Source organism: Urocampus carinirostris, chromosome 6 (assembly GCF_059441175.1).
Source record: "Urocampus carinirostris isolate Australia breed hairy pipefish chromosome 6, RoL_Ucar_1.0, whole genome shotgun sequence".
Classification (NCBI taxonomy): domain Eukaryota; kingdom Metazoa; phylum Chordata; class Actinopteri; order Syngnathiformes; family Syngnathidae; genus Urocampus; species Urocampus carinirostris.
The window spans coordinates 35,917,763-35,942,802 of record NC_142354.1 but is presented as its reverse complement, the minus strand read 5'-3'; the positions used below and the strand labels follow the sequence as shown (position 1 = coordinate 35,942,802).

The window sequence follows — 25,040 nt, the reverse complement described above, 5'->3', positions numbered from 1 at the left end:
CTAGCACAAGCCACAAATTCTATCAAAATGTATTTGAATCATTGCCGTTTTATCATCATCAGTGTTTGTATTTTCATAATGTGGGTTATATTCATTTTCAATGTGACCTTTATGTTGTGATACCCCCAAAAAACAACTTATTTTTATACATTCAATTCCAAGTGTCATTGTTTTTTGTGATTGCTGTGGAAAATTGTCATCATTCACAACCTTGCCTAGTTTCACTAAACCATTTCTATTGCATCTTGCGAGTTTTAATTGTGTGCGTTTACATGTTAAACAAAACAGCACAAGTCCTTTGGAGAATTGTAGGAAGGTTGTTGAACACTTTTAATGTACAGGACAAGTTGTATACTGTTCAACCAGGAAGACACAAGAAGACAAAAGATGAGTGATAACATACAGTGTTACACATTATTACAATGATTACAAAGAGGCAAAGAAGAACAGAAACGTTGTGACAACCAAATACTAAGTGAACACATTTTCGTGGACTAAGATTGTGGAGGTAATGCTCCGTTGGATTGCATGCATCCGGTAATTTCAAATTCATTGCGACAAAGCACCATTTCGTCATCAAAAACTAGCCTTTTTTTCTCATTCCTTACTATTGAGACCTACCGTTTTTAAAAGGGAGTTTGCTAAATGAATGGAAGAGCTTTGTCAAGCGTTGAGTGCTTTGGCTACATCTGTGAAGACCAGGCGGCTGGGTCTCTGGCTGCTCCCCTGCGAGGTTCGGAGAGTCTGGATTTTAAGAACATTCACATATACAAGAGTTTATCTTTTATTGCCAAGTTTATTCTGCTTGCGTAAAATAAGGAATATAGTTCGATTTTTATTATTGGACACCGGGAAAGTAGAATGCATAGAATTCCAGGGTGACTTATGCACTGTATATATCATTGTCACTGTTGGTCAATAATGTTGCTGTTCTTTGATTTCCACACCCTTTGGAGTGGATCCGCTTTTTGTAAACTAGGACAATTAATACAAAAGTAAGGGCTCAGGAGACGACCTTTAGATCGGATTGGATTTTTTGCATTTTGCACTATCTCCTTGCAAAACGTAATTGATGTCTTCTCTCCTTATTTTTAGTGTGTACTAAATTATAAACTTACCAGTCATCCATTCTAAACAGATGTAAGTTACTTCCCTCCCTCTAAAAAGCATTGGGGGCCAGGCAAGACATTTTTAAGAGACAGTGTGTATTATTTGGCCACTAGATGTTGTTTTAAGGTCTTTATTGAAATTATACAGAAGTACAAGTTTGGAGGGATTCTTTTTTTCAGTGCAAAGTAAGATGAAGGTAAAGAGATAAAAAATATACGTCAAAATATAGTGTAATTGCAACAAGTTCTAAAATACACAAAGAATGCAAACTGCAGAGAGTCAAAGTGACCAAAAAGCACAATTTTACCTTTTTGAGGTTTTTGGTTAACCCTAGCAACAAGATGGCAGACACTTATGTCAGTTTCCTTTAGGTGACGCTCATGTTATGTAAAACATGCTTATTACAGGTATTTTGAAAAAAAATGCATGTTTAGAAGATAGCTCATGCATTTTTGATTATTGTTTATACATCCCTCTCTCAAATATATATTATATATATATATATATATATTATATATATATATATATATATATATATATATATTCATTTTTATTTTTTTTTATAAATTATAAATTTCTTTACCACTAGGGGGCACTAAATAATACACACTGCCCCTTTAAGGCCGTTGGAGTTTTATTTTTTAAATAAATTAAAATGTATTTATTTATTTTTTAAAGAAATCTAATGTTTAGTGAATATTCTATTTTATCTTAGCTTTTTTACTAGATGTTTATCCTGGAGTAACACATCGAATGTCATAAACAATATTCACAATAAGTTGTTATTTATTAGTGACAGTGAAGATAATTCTAGTATTCTAAAAAATATTTCAAAACACGTTTTCCCCACAAAAAAATATAATGTGGTTCCTATCTAACTGTTGAATTTTTAAAATACGACTCTTGGGATAGAGCTTCTTACTCTTGCAAAGGGCCATTACTCTAAACACAGCACCTTTATTAATACATCAACATCATCCCCTAAAGAAATGGATAACAGGTGGAAATCACTTGACTCATCATATAAAATAAAGGAACAGAAAATGATATGTTTAAAATTGTTCGGGGGCAATCTTTTGTGGCAGCTTCCCCAAAAGAAGATAGATATGAGTAGGATGTGAGAATTACAGTGGGGCAAATACGTATTTAGTCAACCACTTATTGTTCAAGTTCCCCCTACATAAAAAGATTAGTTTGTCGACTTGGGAAAACCTCAACCACGAGAGAAGAAATGTGGGGCAAAAAAAAAACTGAAAATCACATTGTCTGATTTCTGGCTGTTAAAGAGGTTTAACTTGTTCTAACGATGTCCAACGAGGCTCGCTCGTCACTTGTATTAATTCGTTAGCGGTATAAAAAGACACCGATCCACAACTTCAGTCAGTCACACTCCAAGCTCTATTTCCAATCCCAAAGTGCTGTCGAAGGACACTAGAGCCAAAATTATAGAACTGCACCCGGCTGGGAAGACGTCAGCAATAGGAAAAAGCCGTGATATAAAGAAATCACCTGTGGGAGAAATTATTAGAAAATGGAAGCCATAGAATACCACTGATAATCTCCCTCGAGCTGGGGTTCCATGAAAGATCTCACCCTGTGGCATTAAAATCATAACAAGAACGGTGAGAATAAATCTCAGAACCACACGGGGGGTGGGTTTTAAGGGTTATTGTTCTATCTTCGTTATTCATTATCCGTTATCGGTCAGTTCATAATACGCTACAAAGCCTAGGAGCCGGGACACTTACTCTCAGCCAAACGGCCAAGCTAAGGTCCTAGCCCTAAAGCCTTGCTGCGATCATTGCGAATGCACCGTTCCCGGAGGTACTGCAATACCGGGCCGATGCGTGGAGTGGACAGAGCAAGCTCTTATTCCATCTCCGGATTGCAAAAATCAAAGATAAGGCCAAGTGAAGGACCTACAGACAGATGGGACCACAGTAACATAATTTGGAACCAGGGACTCATATTATGCACTGTCAGTACACATCTAGGCCTGGTTGCGGTTTGCTAAATAGCATTTGTATGATCCAGCAGAGGACTGGGAGAATGTGTTCTGGTCAGAAGAAACGGAAATATGACCTTTTTGCAGGAACACGGGTTCTCGTGTTTGGAGGAGAAAGAATACTGAATTTTATCTGATGGACACTATACCCACTGTGAACCATGGGGTTATAAGTCAAGTCAAGTCATTTTTATTTGTATAGCCCTTAATCACAAAGAGTCTCAAAGGGCTGCACAGGTCACTGCACAGACTACTATTTCAGACTATTATTACACCATCCCCTGATCTGAAACCAACATGAGGGCAAGGAAAAACTCAAAAACCTCAACATGAGGAAAATGAATAAACCTTGAGAAGGGACCGCACATGTGGTAAACCCCCTTTCAGGATGACCAGGCTGCAATGGATGTTGCAATTACAAATAATACAGAGATATTGTCAACAAAAAATATAGGTTATTCATATGCTATAGAGTAGAAGTGTGTTTTAAGCTTAGATTTAAACATTTCCACTGAGGTTGCAAATCGGATCTCAGGGGGAAGAGCATTCCACAGCACCGATGCCGGATGAAAAATGCTCTCGAACCTGCGGAAGTCTTCTTGGCTCTTGGGATCACCAGTAGACCAGTGCTTTCAGAACGAAAGCTCCGGACCGGAACATAGGAGGAAATCAAATCTGAATTATAAACATCATGCTTTGGAGCTGTTATTCTGCAAAGGGACCAGGATGACCGCTCCATATGAAGAACTAATTAGGCCCTGTATCCAGAAATTTTGAGTGAAAATCTCCTTCCGTCAGCAGGGCAGTAAAGATGTGATGTGGCTGGGTCTTACAGCATGACAATGATCCAAAACACACACCCAGGGCAATGACAAGTGACTTCGTAAGAAGCATTTTACGGTCCTTTAGTGGCCTTGCCAGTTTCCAGATTTCATGCCCCCATAGAAAATCTGTGGAGGGAGGTGAAAGTCCATGTTGCCCAACAACAGCCCCAAAACATTACTACTCTAGGAGAACTGCATGAAGGAATGGGCCAAAATACCTGCAACAGTGTGTGAAAAGCTTGTGAAGGGTTACAGAAAACATTTGACCTCAGTTATTGCTAACAAAGGGTACATAAAGTAGTGAGATAAGCTTTTGGCATTGGCCAAATACTTATTTCCAACCAATATTTGAACATAAAGGTTGGGGTTTACCAATGTTAACAAATACAGGCCTCTCTTAATATTTTCAAGTGGGAGAACTTGCACAATCAGTGGTTGACTAAATACGTGTTTACCCCAATGTATGTGACAATAGGAATACTCAAATGAATTAGGAAAAGGATGGAAATAATGAATGCACATATAACTATGTCTGATGTTTAGGAAATATTAAGGTTTGTAAATTGAAATAAATATGGTAATTATACGCATGACAAATGATTTGGAAAAGAAGGAAAAGTAGTAAAGTTTAAGGGATGTGACAACAGTTATACTTTACCATGTTTGCTTTTTATCATCATGCCTTTGTCAAAACATCAAAAACAAACGAAAAAAGGTCAACTCAACAGAAAAGGAAATACAATCAATTTATGTATGTGCATAAAATGTGAGAATCTTGATGACAATGCTACAAAATATTAACTTACATGGATCATCAAACCATGTCATCAATTTATTCATATTGTGGAAATAAATTTGTTAATGCTGAAAAAAATGGTGTTCGAACTACATTCAGGTTGACCAATATTACAGAAGCAGAACAATGTGAGCCTCTCTGGCAAAAAGGGTCCTCATGTTGTAAAGTAATATTGCGTTATTGATCAAAATAATGGGGTTTTTTAGATTTCTTAAAAATACACTTCTTAACGTCCCTATTCCCAAGTACAGTAGAACCTCGGTTTTCGAACGCCTCTCAGTTCGAAAACAAATCGGTGTCCGACCAAAAATTTCGAGAAATTCTTGCTTCGCTGTTGGGTCAAAAAATCGGAGTTCGAACGCCGGTAATGCGTGAGTGCGTACGCTAGGGTGCGATGCTGAGCGGCGTACGGGTGTTTTAGCCCCTAATTATGCCTCCGAAGAAAATCAGTGCAAGCAGCAAAGTTGCTACAGGTGAAAAAAGAAAAGTAGTGCGTACAACTATTGCATTTAAGAAAGAAATAACCAAATATGAAGGAGGTGTGCGAGCGCCTTCTGCTGACCACCACAAAGATAAGAAATCCTATTCATAAGATTACGATAACGCGAACGTACGATCAGCCTGGGTTAGCTTTAAGTTTACGTTAAACATTCAGGGTGTAGGAACGGAGCCCAACATTGAGGGTGTTGGAACAGAGCCCCCTTTCCAATGAACCGCTCACCACTTGTCGTGGAGACCCCGGTGCTAAATGACTTGTAAACGACCTGATTTTTTTATTTTTACACGTTCATGTTAGGGGAATCTTTCGTACGGAAGATTACGATAACGCGAACGTACGATTAGCCTGGGTTAGCTTTAAGTTTACGTTAAACATTCAAGGTAAACATTCAGGGTGTTGGAACGGATTAAAACAATTCCACATAATTTTTAATGGGAAAAATGATTTTGGTGATATAACAAATCGGTTTTCGAACAGGGTCCTGGAACGGATTATGGTCGAGAACCGAGGTTCCACTGTATTGCAATATGTTATTTGTAACAACACAGGATCAGAATGCTTTCTCTCTTAACTAGGTATTCCACTAAGATTCAAATTAAGAATTTAAGATTACTTTGAAGGCAATAATGTTAAGGCGTTAAATATAAGAAAAAATGCATCTCATTTTTTGTCAAAGGGATCCTTTTGCCAGAGTCAGTCAAACATAAATCCTCGGTGTGTCAGCCCGAAGAACCTAAAGGGCAGTTTTTCTCACCTCAAACTCATAAATTAAGTCATAACGGGCTATACTCATAGGATTGCATCGGCCCCCTGTTTTAAAGTAGCCATGACAGACAGTAATTACTACGGACAAAATACATCCAGATCTACGTTTGTTGATAGCGTCATCATTGCTTTGCTGAAATACTAAACATAGCAGTTATTGAAGTGTTCAGCACACTATTGAATCCTCCTGTACACCTGGCTTACCTTAGAATTGGGACCGGCAAGTGTGCCATCCCGGCCGTGGTCCAGAAGTTCCTGTTCCAGCAGGTCGTCTTGTTCTTCGGCCGGGTCAAAGTTGTACATGGGCATGAGCTGGTGCCTTAACTTCTCCAAACTGCCATAGAAAAGATGATGAGGAATGTTTTAATATGATTTAAGCAAAGAGACAGCAAGGAGACCTAGGTAAAATACGTGATGAGGTGCTCCCTTTGCAATTACAAATGAAAAATTATGCTGTGGTTATCTTTGTGTGGTTGTTTAGTTGAACCAGGGGTGTCAAACTCCTTTTTGCTCAGGGGCCATTTTGTAAGAAAACTGCTCTGAGTGAAAGAGATTAAGACAAAGTATTGAGAGGTATACAGTGTTCTCGTTTGCCCGCGTGCTGGGGACGCATCGTGTCAAATCAACGTGCGTCCCCGGGACGCAACTTTTTTGACACGAAATTGTCATTAGCATTTTTTAACAAAGATTTACCGCACTCCAAACTTTTCGTCAGGCAGATCCGCCATTGTTGTTTTGGTCTTGCGGTTCGAGTTTTCGTCTGCACGCCGATCTCCAGTTCGAGTTGTGTAGTGAAAGTCCGTTTCTTTTTAGAGAACCGGCTTTTTCGGCTCAACTCATTAAAGAGAGCCGACTCTCAAACGGCTCACTTGCTTTGATGCATTATATTACGAATGATTATGTTGTAATAAGAAGTTAAGAAAAAAAAGGAAGTATAGTGGAACCTCGGTTCTCGACCATAATCCGTTCCAGAACCCTGTTCGAACACCGATTTGTTCAATCACCGAAATCATTTTTCCCATTAAAAATAATGTAAATCGTTTTCATCCGTTTCAACACCCTGAATGCTTACCATGAATGTTTAACGTAAACATGAAGCTAACCCAGGCTAATAGTACGTTCGCGTTAGCGTAATCTTACGTACGAAAGATTACGCTAACATGAACGTGTAAAAATAAAAACCTCATTCATGTCAAGCAACTCACTGTCTCACAACAAAATGTTCATTAACAATATATATGATATAAGGAAACACATGTACAATATAACATGTTAAACTAAATAAATAAACATGTTTGAAAAAAAATAAAAAAGATTTTTTTGTATTTTGTAAAATACGACAGTTTGTAAGGGCATGGAGCAAGCTAAATTTTGGGGACCCATAGATTTTTGAGCATGCGAGTCCCCGGGACCCATCACTTTTCAGAGGTAAAATGAACACTGGGTATAGGAAGAGTTACACATAACAGTGAAAAGTAGGAAAATGTGCTTGAAAGGAGACTAGTAAAAATTAGTGAGAAGTATGATGAAGTACTGAGAAGTATGAACACATATAAAGAGTGTTAAATATGAAAAAGTACTGAAAAGCACAAAAAAAATGTATGACAAAGTTCGAAACGGAATAAAATGTATTAAAAAGTTCTGAAATGTATGAAAAAGAACAGAAATGAATAAACAAGAACAAAAGTACGAAAAAGTATTAAAAAGTGTGAACATGTACTGAAAAGTAGATGAAAGTTTGAGAAAGTGTAGGAAAGTTTAAAAAAAAAACTAAAGCCCCAGTGTGTAATATTTAACCACTTGATGACACTGTATTGTTATCTGATGCAAACAAAAACCAGTGCCACAGAGCACAGCGTAGCAGCAAGTTTACAAACAGGGTGGCAACATACTGAATGAAAATTTTTTACAGTGGAACCTCGCTAGTTCGCGGTTCCACTTTTGTGGGTTCAGAGCTTCGCGGGTCTAAAAAGTAGACCCTGACACAATGCTTAGTCATTGCCGCTTCGCTCACGAAACCACACCCCCATTCAACTCCACCCACCTCACCCCCTTCTTACGTGGCGCTCAGTTTATCAAGGAGGGAACTCGGCATTTTTGAAGGGGCGCCGCTACTTCGCGGATTTTCAGTTTTCGCGGGTGGTCTTGGTCCCCATTAACCGTGAAAACCGAGGGATACCACTAAGATGCACTAAACATTACCAATTGACCCTTTAAATTGAAAAGTACTGAAAAGTATGAAAAAGAACAGACAGGTATTAAAAAGTTCTGAAAAGTAGTTGAAAGTATAAAAAAGTACTGAAATGTAATACATAGATAAAATATAATTAAGTGAAATTTTCACTGAACAGCATATAAGGGTTAAAGTATTAAAATGTAAAGTACTAAAAATAATGAATAGTGAAGTACCGTAAAAATCGGACAATAGAGCGCACCTGATTATAAGCCGCATGATGTTGGGCCTATGTTGGACATCCCTGATTTAAAGGAACAGTGTGTAACATTTAGTGCCTCCTAGGGGTACAAAAAACTTTCATTCCGTAAAAGATGATTTGATTCGAATACAAGGTAAAAATACCTGAACACTCATACCAATATTATTTTCAATGGTAAAAGGTCTGCATTTATATAGCGCTTTACAAGTCACTGAAGACCTCCCAAAGCGCTTTACAATGTTCTTCACACTTTCCAATAATAAACATAGGTCGAAAAATTTATATTACTTTTACTTCTCGTTAGGCATTGCACTTTGTCATTCATGGATCATGCTGCAACGCTGTGCTCTGTGGCACTGGTTTTCATTCGCATTAGACAACATTGCCATCTAGTGGTTGAATATTACACATTGGGGCTTTAAATTCTCAGAATCCACCATAAACACAGATCCTTTCATATTACTTTAGAACCGAATCAAACTCACCGTTTCCTTTTCCGAATGTACACCATCTGTGAAGAAGATTGGACATAGAGCATTTAAAAACACAAACCAGTATTGGATATACTGTACAGTAATTCCCCGTTGTTTTGTGGTTTACTTTTCGCGGTTTCGCCACTTTGCGGATTTTCATTGTGTTCCGTGTTCTAATTGGCTATAACTGTAGTCGCCCCCGCCCTTTTTCTGCCTGTGTCTGCCTTTGTGTCAATAACATTGCGGTCTAAACTGTTCATTCACGGTTTACATTCACTGTCCCCCATAACAAGGTTGTCGTTGTGGCATCACTTCCTGTGGTGTCTTGGGCAAGTACATCCTGGGGGCCCCCATTGCTCCCCAGGCTGTTTTTTGAGTTTTACTCCCACTCATGAAACAAATTCGTATGCGCAAATCTTTTTCAAATTCAAATTTCTCTGAAAGCCATCATGTCAAAAAACGCTCGGTTCGAATGCTCCTGGGCACAAACAGCAGAAGACGATCTCTAACGCCAACAAATATGGACTTCACATGCTTTTAAGGGAATTCCCCAACAGATTTTTTTTTTTTTACAATTCGACACAGATTGTGCAGTGTTTATCCCAACAATTATGCTAATATGTTGCAAAATAATCCAAGTGCCGGGGATTCAAAAAAAATTTCTCAAAGTTGACTCATCTAAATGAACGTAAAAAATTGATGTTTATAGATGGATTTATGTCTCTACTGATCGAGCACTGTGCCTAAATGGTTTTGAATTTTTATCACGATTCCATAGAATGTTAAATAAAATGTGAATTTTAAATTGTCCTCATTTTTCTTGTGTGTATTATCATTTTCCACATAATTAAATGGACTTCATACAGACACTCCCCTACTTTTGAACATTCGAGTTATGAAAAAACGGTAGATACCAACATTTTTTCGGGATGTCGAAAAATATCCGGACATTGCTGTAAGTTAGATTTTGTATTGTGCACCTTTTTCCAAGTACAGGACAGTACTGGAGTGCTTCTTTTCGCCACTACCAGCGTGTGGCGCTTTAAGAGCTCACCCAGCATCCACCCTGAAGAAGACATCCAGCTTTCTCTTCTTAGTTTGTGTGTAAACAAACTATGCTGTATCTCCAACGTGCTAAGAACTTTGACATTTTTATTGTTTGATATCTCGTGCATCCATTCAATATGGTTGGTTTAAAGTGTAAAGAAGAGGAAAGCCGTTTTTTTATTATTGAAAGCGGACTAAGAAAGCTTAATGCGGTTGAAAAAAATGATTGGATCGCTTTTTTTTCGGCCACTTTCTACCACGGAGGAGGAAGTCGTCTAACTCTTAAAGCTCGTCGTCCAAAAGTAAGTTAAACTTATCTTTATTTGTCATTATAGAGCATATTATTTTATTAAACGTTTATTTTTGGAACAAAACGATACAGGATACTTATACAACATTAAACATATCTATATAAGACTTAAACATAGAAAATATAGCACTGAGGCAACTTACTAACAAATTCTATTTAAAAATGATAGTCCGGAACCTGTCTCGTTTGTAAGTAGAGCATTATATTAAATTTAGGAAAAAAAACAATCATCTGATTAGTCAACTAATCGTTTTATTAAAGTATTCGTTAGTTGCAGCACTTCATTAAAATAACGTGGGTCATCTCCTTAATCAATACAATAGTGCGATGAAGCAGCAAGATTATTTTAAAGCTCATAATATTACAGTACAGAAGTCATTTATGGAAAAAAACAGTACTTTTATTTGTTAAAAAAATGCTTGAGCATGTCAATTGGGTTTGTTCTTTGGTTTTAATGATGGCATTATGACGTTTTTGGAACGCAGCCCCCGAGAAAACGAGGGATTACTGTATTATAAAAGAATTTCTAAACATCTTACTACAGCCAGTGCCAGCCCAATGATGGTGATGATACCAAAGGGAAGAAGCACCATCTCCATCCCCGAACTTTCCATATTCGGGGCTGGGAACGCTGTGGCGTTTACGCTGCTCTCATTGGCCGGAATGGTGACAGTCATGAACGTCACTCGGGACGTGAAGTTTTCCCTCACGGTGCTTGTTGTGGCCGACAAGGAGACGGAAGCAGCAGTTGGAGATACAAACGTGCTTTTGGTTTGGGGCAGGGCCATGGTCAGCAAGTTCAACTGGATTGCAGTTTATATTTGTAGTGTGTGTTGTCTCATTTCTGAGGAAGTTGTCTTCATCCTACACCTGATGACACCTTGGTCCTGTGACCTTGACAATGAGATACGACACAAACACAGGTTAATAAACAATGAGGCTATTTTTGCTCTTTTCTGGTTTAAAGTTCAATTTAAAGGTGGTGGCTGATATTTTGCTACTCTTTGCCGCCATCTCCTGGCTTAAAGTCATGATTGCAGCCTCAGTCAATCCTCAAGTACAGGGGAACCTCGGTTTTCGAACGCCTCTCATATCGAACAAATCGGAGTCCAACCAAAAATTTCGAGAAATTCTTGCTTCGCTGTTCAGTCAAAAAATTCGAACGCCTGTAATGCGTGAGTGCGTACGCTAGGGTGCGATGCTGAGCGGCGTACGGGTGTTGATCGCTCTTTTCCTGCCCAACTGTTATCGCGTGCGGCCGTGCTTTGTATTGCTTTCGCTTTTAATATAGGTGTACGAAGTGTTTTAGCCCCTAATTATGCCTCCGAAGAAAGTCAGTGCAAGCAGCAAAGTTGCTACAGGTGAAAAAAGAAAAGTAGTGCGTACAACTATTGCATTTAAGAAAGAAATAATAGCAAAATATGAAGGAGGTGTGCGAGTGTCTGATCCTCTACCCAACGTCCACCTGCGCCTTCTGCTGACCACCACAAATGTAAGAAATCGTATGCATAATTCTTTTCTTTATCCTTTTTTTTTACCTTTACACGTTCATGTTAGCGTAATCTTTCGTATGGAAGATTACGATAACGCGAACGTACGATTAGCCTGGGTTAGCTTCATGTTTACGTTAAACATTCAAGGTAAGCATTCAGGGTGTTAGAACGGAGCCCAACATTCAGGGTGTTGGGAGGCAGCCCCCTTTTCAATGAACCGCTCACCACTTGTGGAGACCCGGGTACTAAATGACTTGTAAACGACCTGATTTTTTTATTTTTACACGTTCATGTTAGCGTAATCTTTTGTACTGAGGATTACAATAACGCGAATGTATGATTAGCCTGGATTAGCTTTATGTTTACGTTAAACATTCAAGGTAAACATTCAGGGTGTTGGAACGGATTAAAACGATTTACACTATTTTTAATGGGAAAAATGATTTCGGTGATCGAACATATCGGTTTTCGAACAGGGTTCTGGAACGGATTATGGCCGAGAACCGAGGTTCCACTGTACTAATAAACTGTTCTTTTTTTCAAAATCTTCGTTAGCGTTTGTATTGTATTTCGGGCTACACTAACAAACAAACATGAAATCACTCTCCATTATTGTCCAATTGACAAATTATTATACTCTTTTCAATGTTCTTATTCTTTAAAAGCTAAATATATATTTCTGTTAGAATGAGAATAAAAATATCTTTAGTGTGCAATATCAGAAAAAATGTTGCTTAATTTAAGGATTATTTTTCGTATTTTATTTTTTGATAAACTTACTTTTCTTGTAATAAAATAGAATGATGTGCATTGTACCAAAACGGACAATTATGCTTTTTTTATATTTTATTTAATCATACTTTCATGCTAAATTTAATTGTTTTCCAGGTAAAATAAAACATTTAAACAGGCAAACTTGTATGAAGTAATTTTTTCCTAAATTAAGAAAATGTGAACTATTTTTTGCTAAAATAACTAATATATTTGCATTTATTTAAAAAGAAAAAAATCCAATGCCTGAGTTGAACTGTGAGATAATCTATCAAGTTTTAAAGTTTTTTTTGTAATTTTAACAGGAAAATGTTTTTCAAATATTATATTAGATATCTTTCTTATTTTACTATGGTATTAAAGTAAGAAAAATAATTTTCAAAATGATCTGTCAAAGCAACTTTTTAGGGACAGGGGCAGAAAACAATGTCAATGATCCACTGGCTTCTTGGAATTACTCTGCTGAAAAATTTCACGAGGGCATAGTAATTAAAACAGTTTGAGAAATAAGATTATTGAATTGATTCCAGTGAACATTATTAAAAAAAATAATAAAATACATGCATTGTGTCTTTTGGTGAGACTTGTAGACTGTTATCTTGCTTGAATGAGTAAGGAGGTATGGAAAACTAAAAGGCAGGGAGCAGAACTGTGCCACTCATAACACCCACCCCCCAAAAACATGCTTCATTACCTATTTAATTGGGGTCATAGGTGCCAAAATCTTGTTCCCAATGGCGGCAGTCCTGCAAGTTTGAAAGGTTTCCACACTGGATTCATCAGCAAGCTCTGCAAAACCCTGATACCAATCCTGGTTATTTGATTCAGCTGTGTTTACAAGAAACCTTACAAATTTGCAGAGCCGCTCCCCCCTAAATACTTCACTTTGGCACCAATGTATGACCAAAGGTGCAAGAAAATACTTTCTAGAACACAAGTCTTTTCAAATTTGCGTTTTAATTTTTTTTTTGCAGTTCCTGCATATGTTAATGGATTGCTACAATCTAGAGCACAGGTGTCATTTTGGTGGCCCGCGGGCCAGATCAGGCCCGCTAAGGCACGGGTGTCAAACCGGCGGCCCGCGGGCCAAATCAGGCCCGCTAAGGGATTGAATCCAGCCCGCGAGACAACGCTTAGAGAAGCACAAGAGAAAAACGAGCCGCAGGTTGAAATATATCAACATGATGTTGCCAAAGCCAGGTGCCTGTCAAAAACGCTGTACTTGGATTTCTCTCTCTTCCTTCCTTTTTCTCTCACTCTCTATCTCTCTTTCACTCTTGCTGTCTCTCTTTTTCTCTTTCTTTGTTCCTCTTCCTCTCTGTGTCTTTTTACCTTCTTTTGCTCTCTTCCTTTTTCATTTTTCTCTCTTTTCTCTCTCTCCATCTCACTTGCTTTCTCCTTCTCTCTTTCTCTTTTTCTCCTTCTCTCTTTGTATTTCTCTTTGGATTTCATACTTTCTCTCTTTTAACCCCTTCTCTATTTCTCATTTCATCTCTTTTGTTTCTCTCTCTCCCTCTTTCTCTCTCGTTTCTCTCTCTCTCTTTTTCTTTGTCCTACCCTCTCTACTTCTCTCTCCCTCCCTATTTTTCTCTTATTTCTTTCTCCCTTTTTTTTTATCTCTAATCTACTTCTCCGGCCCCCGAGAGAATGTTTGTTCTATCGTGTGGCCCCCGGGTTAAAATGAGTTTGACACCCCTGCGCTAAGGGATGGAATCCGCGAGACAAAACTCAGAGAAGCGCAAGAGGAAAACAAAATGCAGGTTGAAACATGTCAACTTGATGTTGCCAAAGTCAGGTGCCTCTCACAAAGACACTGTACTTGTTTTTATTTCTCTCTCTCTCTCTCGCTTTCTTTTCCACCCCTTTTCTCCCACTCTGTCCGTCTCTTCCACTCTCTGTGTCTCTCTTTTTCTCTTTCTTTGTTGCGCTTTGTCTCTTTCTCTCTCTGTGTCTTTTAACCTCTTTTGCTCTAACTTCCTTTTTTCCTTTTCTCTCTTTTCGCTTTCTCTCTTCATACCCTTCGCGCTTTCTTTTCTCTTTTCTCTCCTTCTATCTTTCTATTTCTCTTTGGATTTCTTTCTTCCTCTCCCTTTTTTTCCCCCTCTCTCATGACTTTTTATCTTTTGTTTCTCACGCTCTCTCCCTCTCTCTCTTTTTCTTTCTTTGTACCGCCCTCTCTCCTTTTCCCTCCCTCTTTCTCTTATTTCTCTATTTTTCTTTCTCTTTAATCTACTAGTCCGGCCCCCGACAGAATGTTTGTTCTATCGTGTGGCCCCCCGAGTTAAAATGAGTTTAACACCCCTGATCTAGAGGTTGGGAGGGGTAATTTAAAAATGTAATCCGAAACAATTACTAGTTACCTGTTGAAAAATGTAATCAGTAACGTAATCCGAAAACTAGAATAGTCAATAATAATAATATAATAATAATTTCCTTGTATTGTCATTCTGTGTAACAATGTACACAGAACGAAATGTCGATTGCACCTGACCCGTTGTAGCGAGCCGATGCAGCCGCAGCCAACAGAGGGCGCCGCCGACCACTTTTTAAGTCTTAGGAATGACTCGGCCGGGGCGCGAACCACCGACCTCCCAGTCTCAAGTAATGTAACTGGATTACTTTTGATTACTTTTGGATTACTCCAATACCAAATATGCTAATAAAAGACAAAAACAATATAAATAAGATTACTAAATTGTGTTTGACATAATATGAACAATGTACCCTTGAAAAAGAATTAGAGGAAACCAAAGTTAGGTTGTTGCCTGTAGTCCTACAAAAAGTGCTTAAATTTTAACCACGTAATGCAGTTTTTTTAAGCAAAAATTTGATTTTGACTTTCACATGGCAAACAAGATATTCTTTGTACTAGTTTGCATTAATAAACATTAGGAACCCAATATTGTTTTCAACACACCAAATATTCACTTCCTAAATTTCCAACATATTTTTACTAGTTGGAAGTGGGGATGGCAGCACGGTGGCACGGTTAGCGCGTGTGGCACAGTTCAGTTCATGGGTTCAAATCCAGCTACCAACATTCCTGTGCGGAGTTTGCATGTTCTCCCCGTACATGCGCGGGTTTCCACCGGGCGCTCCGGTTTCCTCCCACATTCCAAAAACCATGCATGTCAGGTTAAGTGGCTGGTCCAAATTGTCCCTAGGTGTGAATGAGCGAGTGAATTGTCTGTCCCTGTGTGGCGTGCGATTGGCTGGCTCCAGCACCCCCGCGACCCTACTGAGGAAAAGTGGTACGGATAATGGATGGATGGATGGAAGTGGGGATGCCAAACCTCTTGAAAGTATTGTAAGTATCAGATTTACTGGGCAGAAGTTACCGGTAATTATTCTCAGAGAGGAAGAGGACGAGAGTGGGACGATAATTAATCAAATTGACTAAATGTCCCTGAACACATCATTATTGGGCAACTTTGCTCCCAAGTGCCCAACACGCACACGTTAGCAGCCTCACAAAACTGCAGGCTCATGCCAATTCATCAAAATGAGTGCTACATTGGAAGCGAAATAAAATGCAGACAAAAAGAAGTGCTTTTTCCTATATGCAGTGGTTTTATTTGGTGCCTGTCTGTACAATCTGTGCAACAGATAGAGCTCGCACACGTAGCGTGTAAACCTAATCTCTCTCTCCCTGCCTCTCTCGTGTCGGTGATTAAAATTATGACACAATTCGTATATCGGCGAAATATGTATACAGAATATTGTTTTAAATAAAATTGCAACCCTGCAAAGTCATCCATATTTTACCTAAATGTACCTATAATTTGATGACGTATTTTTTGCGGTAACTAACAGAATACAATTACTTTTTTTGTATCCTTATTACGTAACGCCACTACATGTATTCCATTTTAAAAAATATGCTATGTCACCATCAATGCCAAGACCAAAGCTACACCCTTGGTCTGGGCACTGTACTGGTACGAGGCTAGGATTTGGGGAATTTTCTACTGTTTTGTTATTTGTCCGCCATGTTCCACCCCTCTGGTACATAAATAATTGTCAGCCATTTTGAAAGTGCACTTGCGAAACTATTACAGCGTACCTCTGTACTCACCACTAAATAATTGGTTTGATAAGACCCAACCAGTATGTTGTTTTGCATGAATAAACCCCCCTAAAATTGTATGTTTTAGATTGTTTGGACAATGAAATGAAAGGATCTGCATTTATATAGCGCTTTTCAAGTCAATGACTTCCCAAAGCGCTTTACAATGTGCTCCACATTTCCCAATTGCGGCCTTGCAGCCATGTAAGGCGCTAACCTGCTTATTGGGGGTGTTAGGGGTTCAGTGTCTTACCCAAGGACACTTCGACATGTAACACGGACGAGCCGGGATTCGAACTGGGATCCCTTGATCCCAAGACGAGCCCTCTTCCTCCTGAGCTACTGCCACCCCCAAGATAAATCTTCAAAAAACATATTTTTGTTTAAAAAATACACACTTTTGTATACACTTAGAACACTTTAGAACAACCCAAACAAGTAGTTTTTGGAAAAAAATGGTTATTGGCTTCGTCCCATTTTTGACCAAAGAGAGTACAATTTTTTTTCTCCTAGCTGTAGCTTAGAATGTAGTCTGGCAATTCATATTTGTAACTTACTGTTGTTGTGGTTTTATGATATACTTTATTTAATCTGAGTTATCTCGGGTATATTTTATTGTACTTGTTTTCTAGGAACAAGGGGAAAATACTTTATCAAAATGAGCAATATTATCTGCCAGTGGAATTATATTTTTAACTACATTTGAAACTTTTTTCTATGAAAATAATAAACAGTGGGCGGCACGGCGGGTGAGTTGTTGGCGTGTCCGCGGAACAATTTTGAGGTCATCGGATCAAATCCAGCTACCAGCCACCCGTGCGGAGTTTGCATGTTCTCCCCGTGCTTGTATGCGTTTCCTCCGGGCACTTCAGTTCCCTCCCATATTCCAAAAACAAGCATGTCAGGTTAATTGGCCGGTCGAAGTTGTCCCTAGGTATGAGTGAGCGAGTGAGTTGTATGTCTGTTTGCCCTGCGGCTGGCTGGAAACCAGTTCACTGTGTCCCCTGCCTACTGCCCAAAGACGGCTGGGATGGACTCCAGCACCGACGCAACCCTAATAAGGATAAGCGGAGCAGATAATGGAGTTTAAACAGAATAATACAATTGTTGGGGGCAGCATAAACTCAAGGGTCATCTCCAAACAAAATTAAGTCAACAAAATTACCGTATTTTCCGCACTATAAGGCGCACCGGGTTATAGGGCGCACCCCGAAAAAATAGTTTTTGGTCCTATTTTTGACATACATAAGACGCACCGGATTATAAGGCGCTACAATGGGAACGTCGACAAAACAGTCAGATAGTTCAGTCCAACTTATTACCCCCTTAACATTCCGAAAGCTTGCAAAGACGCAAATACGTGTCCAGAACACGTGCGGATGCGGTGTCCATACGATGTCACTCAAATGCATCGTTCCATCATTCGGAAGGTTCAAGTCTTGGGATTCAAGAAATGCCAACCATTCCTTAGTATCTATTTTCTTTTTCGCTCGCAACTTTACTGTGCATATGACAATAAACACTTGGAATTGAGTTTAATTTAAAAATAGACACTCCATTCCATCCATTATCTGCACCGCTTATCACAGAAACATCGAGTTCAGTCTGAAACAAGATACAGGGACAATATAAAACCTAGAGTAGCTCACCGAAGTCGTTGTGATCATAATAATGTGCAGCCAATGTCCTATTATATCCGTGAGGGTAGTAAATCCAGGAGAATACAATATTTACAAATACAGAATAGAAAAAAATGCTTTCTCTATGCCGTCAGCCACGTGCTATACACATTCATCTTTTTCGGCCAATTGCAGTCTTTGTTTTGCCGTTTAAGCCAATGCCAGCCTGTAAATGATAAAAATGATCTGCCCCTTGACCTCCGAATAACTTTAGCCAATAGTGATCGATTCAAATGATGATTGACACATTGGTTAGCCAATGAAACGCGGGTAAATAAATCCCAGCATACACCGCGTACTACTTGGCGTTCGGGGGAAAATCTAGTCGGCGGCTGCAAGTTAGTTGGAAAACTTTGCAATTTTAAAATTGATCCATAAATAAGGTGCACTGTATTATAAGGCGCATGGTCAGCTTTTGAAAAAAATAAAGGCTTTTAGGTGCGCCTTATAGTGCGGAAAATACGGTAATTACCAGTACCACCTACTCATCCGATATGCTGCAACCTAATGGATACGGAATAATATTACATGTGCTCCGCTAATGACTGGAAGACTGGATGACACCCGAAAATGGCGAGTCTTTGGCAAGAAATTGTTAAGTTGTTGTCACTAGTTAATGAAATCTGACAGATCCCAGCGGAATACCTAAAATGTCTCACAGCGCACTAGTATGCCTTTGCACTCTGGTTAAAAAAATGATCATGCACCAGAGTTGTCGTTTGTCAGTCAATCAAAAAATAAATCAACTTTACCTCGTGTTTAATTCAGTTCTGTGGATGAGCTGGAGCTTGTCCTAGCTGACTTTTGGAGAAAAAATAGGATTTACTCTCTACATGTCAGGTAATTTGCTTTAGATGATGTCATGTCACAATTAGGGTAGAAAGATTATTTTTTATGACATCATATGAGGTCGTAAAATTTCTTAAAATGATGTCAGAAAAAAAATCTACTTGGTTTTATTAAGGAGGCATACTCGATGGCTTTGCTTTAGTGTCTAAATCACAGGTGTCAAACAGGCGGCCCGCGGGCCAAATCAGGCCCGCTAAGGGATTGAATCCGGCCCGCCAGAAAATACTCAGAGAAGTGCAAGAGAAAAAAAAGATGCAGGTTGAATTATGTCAACTTGATGTTGCCAAAGCCAGGTTCCTCTCACAAAGACACTGTACTTGTATTTATCTCTCTCTCTCTCTCTCTCTCTCTCTCTCTCTCTCTCTCTCTCTCTCTCTCTCTCTCTCTGTGTCTCTATTTTTCTCTTCCTTTGTTGCTCTTTGTCTCTCTCTCTCTCTGTGTCTTTTTAACTTCATTTGCTCTAACTTCCTTTTTTCCTTTTCTATTTTCTCTTCCTCTCTTCCTACCCTTCGCACTTTCTTTTCTCTTTGCTCTCCTTCTGTCTTTCTATTTCTCTTTGGATTTCTTTCTTCCTCTCCCTTTTCCCCCCCCTCTCTCAGGACTTCTCTTTTTATCTCTATTGTTTCTCACACTCTCTCCCTCGCTTCCTTTTTTTCTTTCTTCGTCCCGCCTTCTCTCCTCGTCCCTCCCTCTTTCTCTTATTTCTTTATCCCTCTCTTTCTTTCTCTTTAATCTACTAGTCCGGCCCCCGACAGAATGTTTGTTCTAGCGTGTGGCCCCCGAGTTATAATGAGTTTGACACCCCTGGTCTAAATGGTCTGCATTTAGACAATTGTAAAGCTGCAAAGCGCTTTACAATGTGCTTCACACTTAACCATTCAAACATCGATAGCAGCGTCAGCCATGCATGGCCACTACCTGCTTATCGGGGCATTAGGGATTCAGTGTCTTGCTCAAGGACACTTCGACATGTAACACGGAGAAGCCGGGAATCTAACCTGCGACCTCTTGATCCCAAGACGAGCGCTTTACCTCCTGAGCTACTACCGCCCCAAAGTAAAACTGTTTTCTAACGAATTAGAAGTGAAAGTCATTCTTATGGGTTAAGTTTCCACATAGAGCTCTGGAGCTGCATGCGGCTCTTTAGCATTCCCTAGTGGTTCCCTGGTGCTTTTTCAAAAATGAATGAGAAAAAGAAAAATACAGTACCATAAATTGGGGACTATAAGCCGCTATTTTTTTCCCAAATGTTCAACCCTGCGGCTTATTCAGTGATGCGGCCAATTTATGTAATCTTTCTAACTGCCGCCAGCGGCGCTCGAGTACAAAAGGGAAGATTTAGACCGGTGGAATATATGCGCCGAGGAAGACTGCAACTTCTTGGCTTGACTAGCGGCGAGAAATCTTTTACTAAAACTGGCCGCATGCGAAAGGCAACTTTTCTCAAGTCTGCCATTGGATCCTGACAGCGTGGGGCAGCATAAAACCAACGGGTTCCGAAAAGCCGGTCTGCTGCGTGACGGAGAGGAGGGCACAGAATCAGGAGTGGAATAGAGTTCAAGCGAAAGTGACAGCGCGAGTCCGGCCGCGGGAGCGTGGGACGACGTCTATATGACAAAGTTTCTTTCCGACACTGGGGAAGACGACTTTGATGGCTTCAGTTCTAAGGAGGAAGATGAGGACGGTTTACCGTGATTTTTACAAGTACAGTATGTTTTTTTAACGGACCCGTTTACTGTGTTGCGAGCGTGTTGCTAGCATGTTGCTACCTGTCACAGGCACCATTTGGGATGAAAGTTATATTATTATGATTAAAGCTTTGAAAACTCTCTCGGTGTACCGTCTTTCTTTGTAAATATGTGTAACCATGTATAATATGTATTTACAACTGTATATTTTTGTAATGTATTTATTTTAGAGACTTATTCTGATATGTTTTGCACGGGCGAATCAAAAAGAAGGGGCGAAACAAACGGGGGCTGACAGGAAGTGGAGTAAAGGTGAGACGTGTTTGTGGACGCAACGGACAATAGTGGATATATATTTTTCCCACCCTTACCTTTGAAAATATGCACTTTTTTCCTTGGATTACTTTTAACGGGACCCGGACTCTGCAGGTCTGCATCAAACCTTAAGTACCGGTATCATTTTCAGTTAATTTTGCCGGCTGTGAATTTTGGACTGTGTACCTTAATGAAGGACATTGATTTTTGCAACTCGGAGATGGCATAGGAGCTTGCTCTGTCCACTCCACGCAACGGCCCGGTATTGCAGTACCTCCGGGAACGGTGCATTCGCAATGATCGCGGCAAGGCTTTAGGGCTAGGACCTTAGCTTGGCCTTTTGGCTGAGAGTAAGTGTCCCGGCTCCTAGGCTTTGTAGCGTATTATGAACTGACCGATAACGGATAATGGATAATGATTTATGAACAAGCTAAATAACCCTTAAAACCCCCCCCCCCCCCCCCCCCCCCCCATTCAATTTCAATCGCGGGACTTAAAGTCGGGTTTGGGTTAATTTTGTGTTTGTGTTACATGTTTTAATGTGGGCGCATGCGGCTTATATACAGGTGCGGCTTGTGTAAGTACAAAATCAGTTTTCCTCTTAAAATGTGGTGGGTTTGGCATATAATCAGGTGCGCTCTATAGTCCGGAATTTATGGTATATGGTTTGTGTAAGAGGAAAAACATGACACGAACATTCTTAACATTTTCTAATGAATATAGCTATAAACAGTATATATGTACAGTGTATGTTATAAGGCTTATATAAAGCTTTTAATTTCTTGCGGGCGCCAAACATATTTTTTGTGGCTTTTTCAACATTTTGGGTTTCCAACCCCTGACACAGACTCAGAATTGGTTTGAAATTGGACTTTAAAGTTTCCCAACATGACTTTGAATCAACAAATTATTTCTGAACTTCAGGCGGGTGTAAAAAAAAAAAAAAAACATGTTTCGGACAACAGAATAACAAAACCAGATAAGTCCAATCTTGATTTCGTCATTTAAAACATGTATATCGTAGTGCCTGCTAGGATGTGATTGGGAAATGTTGAGAGCAGGATGTGGGCACGTAAGGGTGGATGCATCATAGTACAAAGATATAAATCTTAAGCAATAAGCGCCATCTGCCCTAACTGTAACTGTGGAGGAAATGTGCTTTTGAAGCCCTCAAATGCCAAACTGACATCACACCTACACACACATGCATGCTCTTTAAATAGCTGCTCCAAGTTTTGTCACATTGCAATTACAATGATCACACGCTGTACTTTTCAGGGTTTTGCTACTTCACGGATATGCATCGTGCATTCTAATTGGCGAAACAGTCCGAGAGATAGTAGTGATTAGTTATTAATAATACATGTTTACAGTATACAGTACTTTATTTGTTAAATGATTGGGACTCTAAAATTTGATTTCAATGCATTGTACAGCACTTCATTGAATATACATCCATTATCTGCACCACCCTCCTCAGTAGGGTCGCGGGGTTGCTGGAGCCATTCCCAGCTATCCTCGGGCAGTGGGCAAGGGACACCCTAAACCGGTTGCCAGCGGGTCGCAGGGCCTTTACTGAATAATGATTGTAAATAATAAAGGTTTCTATTTCACAGATTTCGCCTATACACGGTTCATTGTGGAGACCAAACCCCTAAAATACAATGGATCACTGTACTTATAGTTTTAGTTTTTAATTAATTTTTTCATGTAAAAGGAACATTGTGTATTATTTAGTGCCTCCAAGCGGTTAAAAAACCTTCATTATTGAACAATATTGATTTGAATACTAAGCAAAAATACACTCACTATGATACAAACATGCATTTTATTTAAATACTCCTAGGTCAGGGTGTTGAACTCATTTCACCCAGAACCACATAAGCGAAATGGCTTCACTAAAAGGGCTTAATTGAAGTTACAAATGTAGCTATATGTATGTACATATCGCAGTTTACTTTACGCAATATTTGTACTTTTCAGATTTTCATCGTGCATTGTGTTCTGCAGCAGACAGCACACAGCAGACGCTATCACAGGGACAGAGTGTGTGTGTTGTGTGGCGTGACTGTCTTTGTGCACAACTGTGATAGGTTGGTACATGCCTTCAGTCAAACAGCCAGCAGGCTCACAAGTCAATGTGTCCACCATAAAATAACTGTGAGGCACGGCGACAGTTAGTATTTTAGCGGCTTGTTACATTCAAAAGAAATTAATCAATTAAATTGGACGCTGAGGAATGCCAGAAGAGCGCAAAGAAATGCTGATCAGAACAGGGTGTTCCGTAATTTTTTATAGGGTCCGGGAAAAGACTGAGGAGGCGCTGAGAGCGAAAGCAATAGCTGGGCTACAGGTCTAAGGGGAAACCGCTACATTTGTGACGGTTGTATTTTAATCATAACAGACCTGGCTTAACCAAAGTATCTCAAATGCAAGCGTGCAGATTGACAGTCACTCCCCCTTGGTTTCTTGCACTGAAAATAGTAGCTTTCCAATTTGGTTGTACTATTATATAATGACAATAAGGACCATCCATCCATCCATCCATCCATTATCTGCACCACTTATTCACAGTAGGGTCGCAGAGGTGTGGGAGCCCATCCCAGCTATCTTCGGACTGTGGGCAGGGGACACCCTGAACTGGTTGCCAGCCAGTCGCAGGGCACACAGGGACAGACAACTCACTCGCTCATTCACACCTAGGGACAATTTGGACCAGCAACTTAAGCATGTTTTAGGAATGTAGGAGGAAACCGGAGGACGCCCACGCAAGCACAGGGAGAACATGCAAACTCCACACAGGAAGGTTCGATCTCACAACCTCAGAGCCGTGCCGCTGACGCGCTAGCCACTCAGCCGCCGTGCATTACCATTCAATGCACTGCAATTCAATGTGCTGTGTTTTTATTTGTCGATCTATAGTCTTTATCTTAATACAGTCATATGTATAATATAATACTGATATCTAATACACAGGGTTGGGTAGGATTACTTTAACTTGATTACTTTCAATTACTTTTGGATTACTCCAATACCAAATATGCTAATAAAAGACAAAAGAAACTGAATATGAATAAAATTATGACTCACGACACGTGGTAAGCTTTCTCTCCTGGCTTTGATCTCTTTGATCTCCGGCAAAACTAACATAAAATGCGACAGAAACAAAATGAAAATAAATTCAAACAGCTTGCCAACATCATTTTTGCCGTTCCATGTGTTCCGTTACTCCCCAAGCCTGCAAAAAAATTTGTAATTTTATTCATATTTAGTTTCTTTTGTCTTTTATTAGCATATTTGGTATTGGGAGTAATCCAAAAGTAATTGAAAATAATCAAGTTAAAATAACCCTACCCAACCCTGCTAATACATAAATAAATGTTTAAACCTTAGTGGTTTTGACTATGCAGGACTTTTTGGGACATCTAGTGGTGAAATACAGTGTCACTTTAATGTTTCAAAGAGATAGACGACCATCTGCTTTAATTGTGAACGTGAGCATGCCAGGTAAAACGACCAATGGAAGCAAATAGAAGCAAACATACAAGAATTGGGCATGTTATTTCCTGCAAATGACTCATTTCTCTTGCTGCCTTAAACAGAGGTGCATACATACCTGAATTTTAGAACATGCTGGAGTTCTCATTGGCAGAGAGGACATTGAAGTCAATGTCCGCCCCTCCTCCATTTAGCAATGCAGCTCCTGTTTACATTGAAAAGCAGCCATTTTCTGCCAGGACGAATGTCCCATACAATCGTTAACTTGTCCCGGCAGCCACCGCAGGAGTCCCACGCTCTTCCTCCAAGGGCTTTGGAGAAAACTCCAGTTTATATTCTCATTTCTTGACGCTTTTGACACAAGAGAGACGCTGCTGAAAGGATGCTGTGAAGGAGCAGGAAAAACACATTCCACCC

General features: G+C 39.6%; 1 protein-coding gene and 2 pseudogenes across 4 annotated transcripts; 1 reads left to right on the top strand and 2 right to left on the bottom strand.

Annotated features, from left to right (window-relative positions):
• Positions 1–297: 297 nt before the first annotated feature.
• c6h3orf18 (chromosome 6 C3orf18 homolog) lies at positions 298–25,040 on the bottom strand. Of its 4 annotated transcripts, none has more exons than XM_088338878.1 (6): positions 24,742–25,040; positions 13,223–13,317; positions 10,804–11,158; positions 8,920–8,945; positions 6,204–6,333; positions 298–744 (listed from the first exon to the last, which is right to left on the bottom strand). In XM_088338878.1, the coding sequence occupies exons 3-6, from the start codon at positions 11,050–11,052 to the stop codon at positions 664–666; spliced, it is 486 nt and encodes a 161-aa protein (XP_088195004.1). In that variant the 5' UTR covers positions 11,053–11,158; positions 13,223–13,317; positions 24,742–25,040; the 3' UTR covers positions 298–663. The 4 variants fall into 4 exon arrangements, with proteins under 4 accessions (XP_088195004.1, XP_088195006.1, XP_088195003.1 ...); XM_088338880.1 differs by lacking the exon at positions 13,223–13,317 and adding an exon at positions 4,598–4,621; XM_088338877.1 differs by lacking the exon at positions 13,223–13,317.
• LOC148364699 (U2 spliceosomal RNA) lies at positions 2,913–3,025 on the bottom strand (annotated as a pseudogene).
• On the top strand, positions 21,308–21,421 carry LOC148364698 (U2 spliceosomal RNA; annotated as a pseudogene).

Coding starts and splice junctions, on each gene's coding strand:
- c6h3orf18 (XM_088338878.1), bottom strand. CDS start 11,052: ATGGCCCTGCCCCAAACCAAAAGCACGTTTGTATCTCCAACTGCTGCT. Junction 8,946..10,803: donor TTGGGCTGGCACTGGCTGTA/GTAAGATGTTTA, acceptor TCTTCTTCACAG/ATGGTGTACATTCGGAAAAG. Junction 745..6,203: donor TTGCCGGTCCCAATTCTAAG/GTAAGCCAGGTG, acceptor CTTAAAATCCAG/ACTCTCCGAACCTCGCAGGG.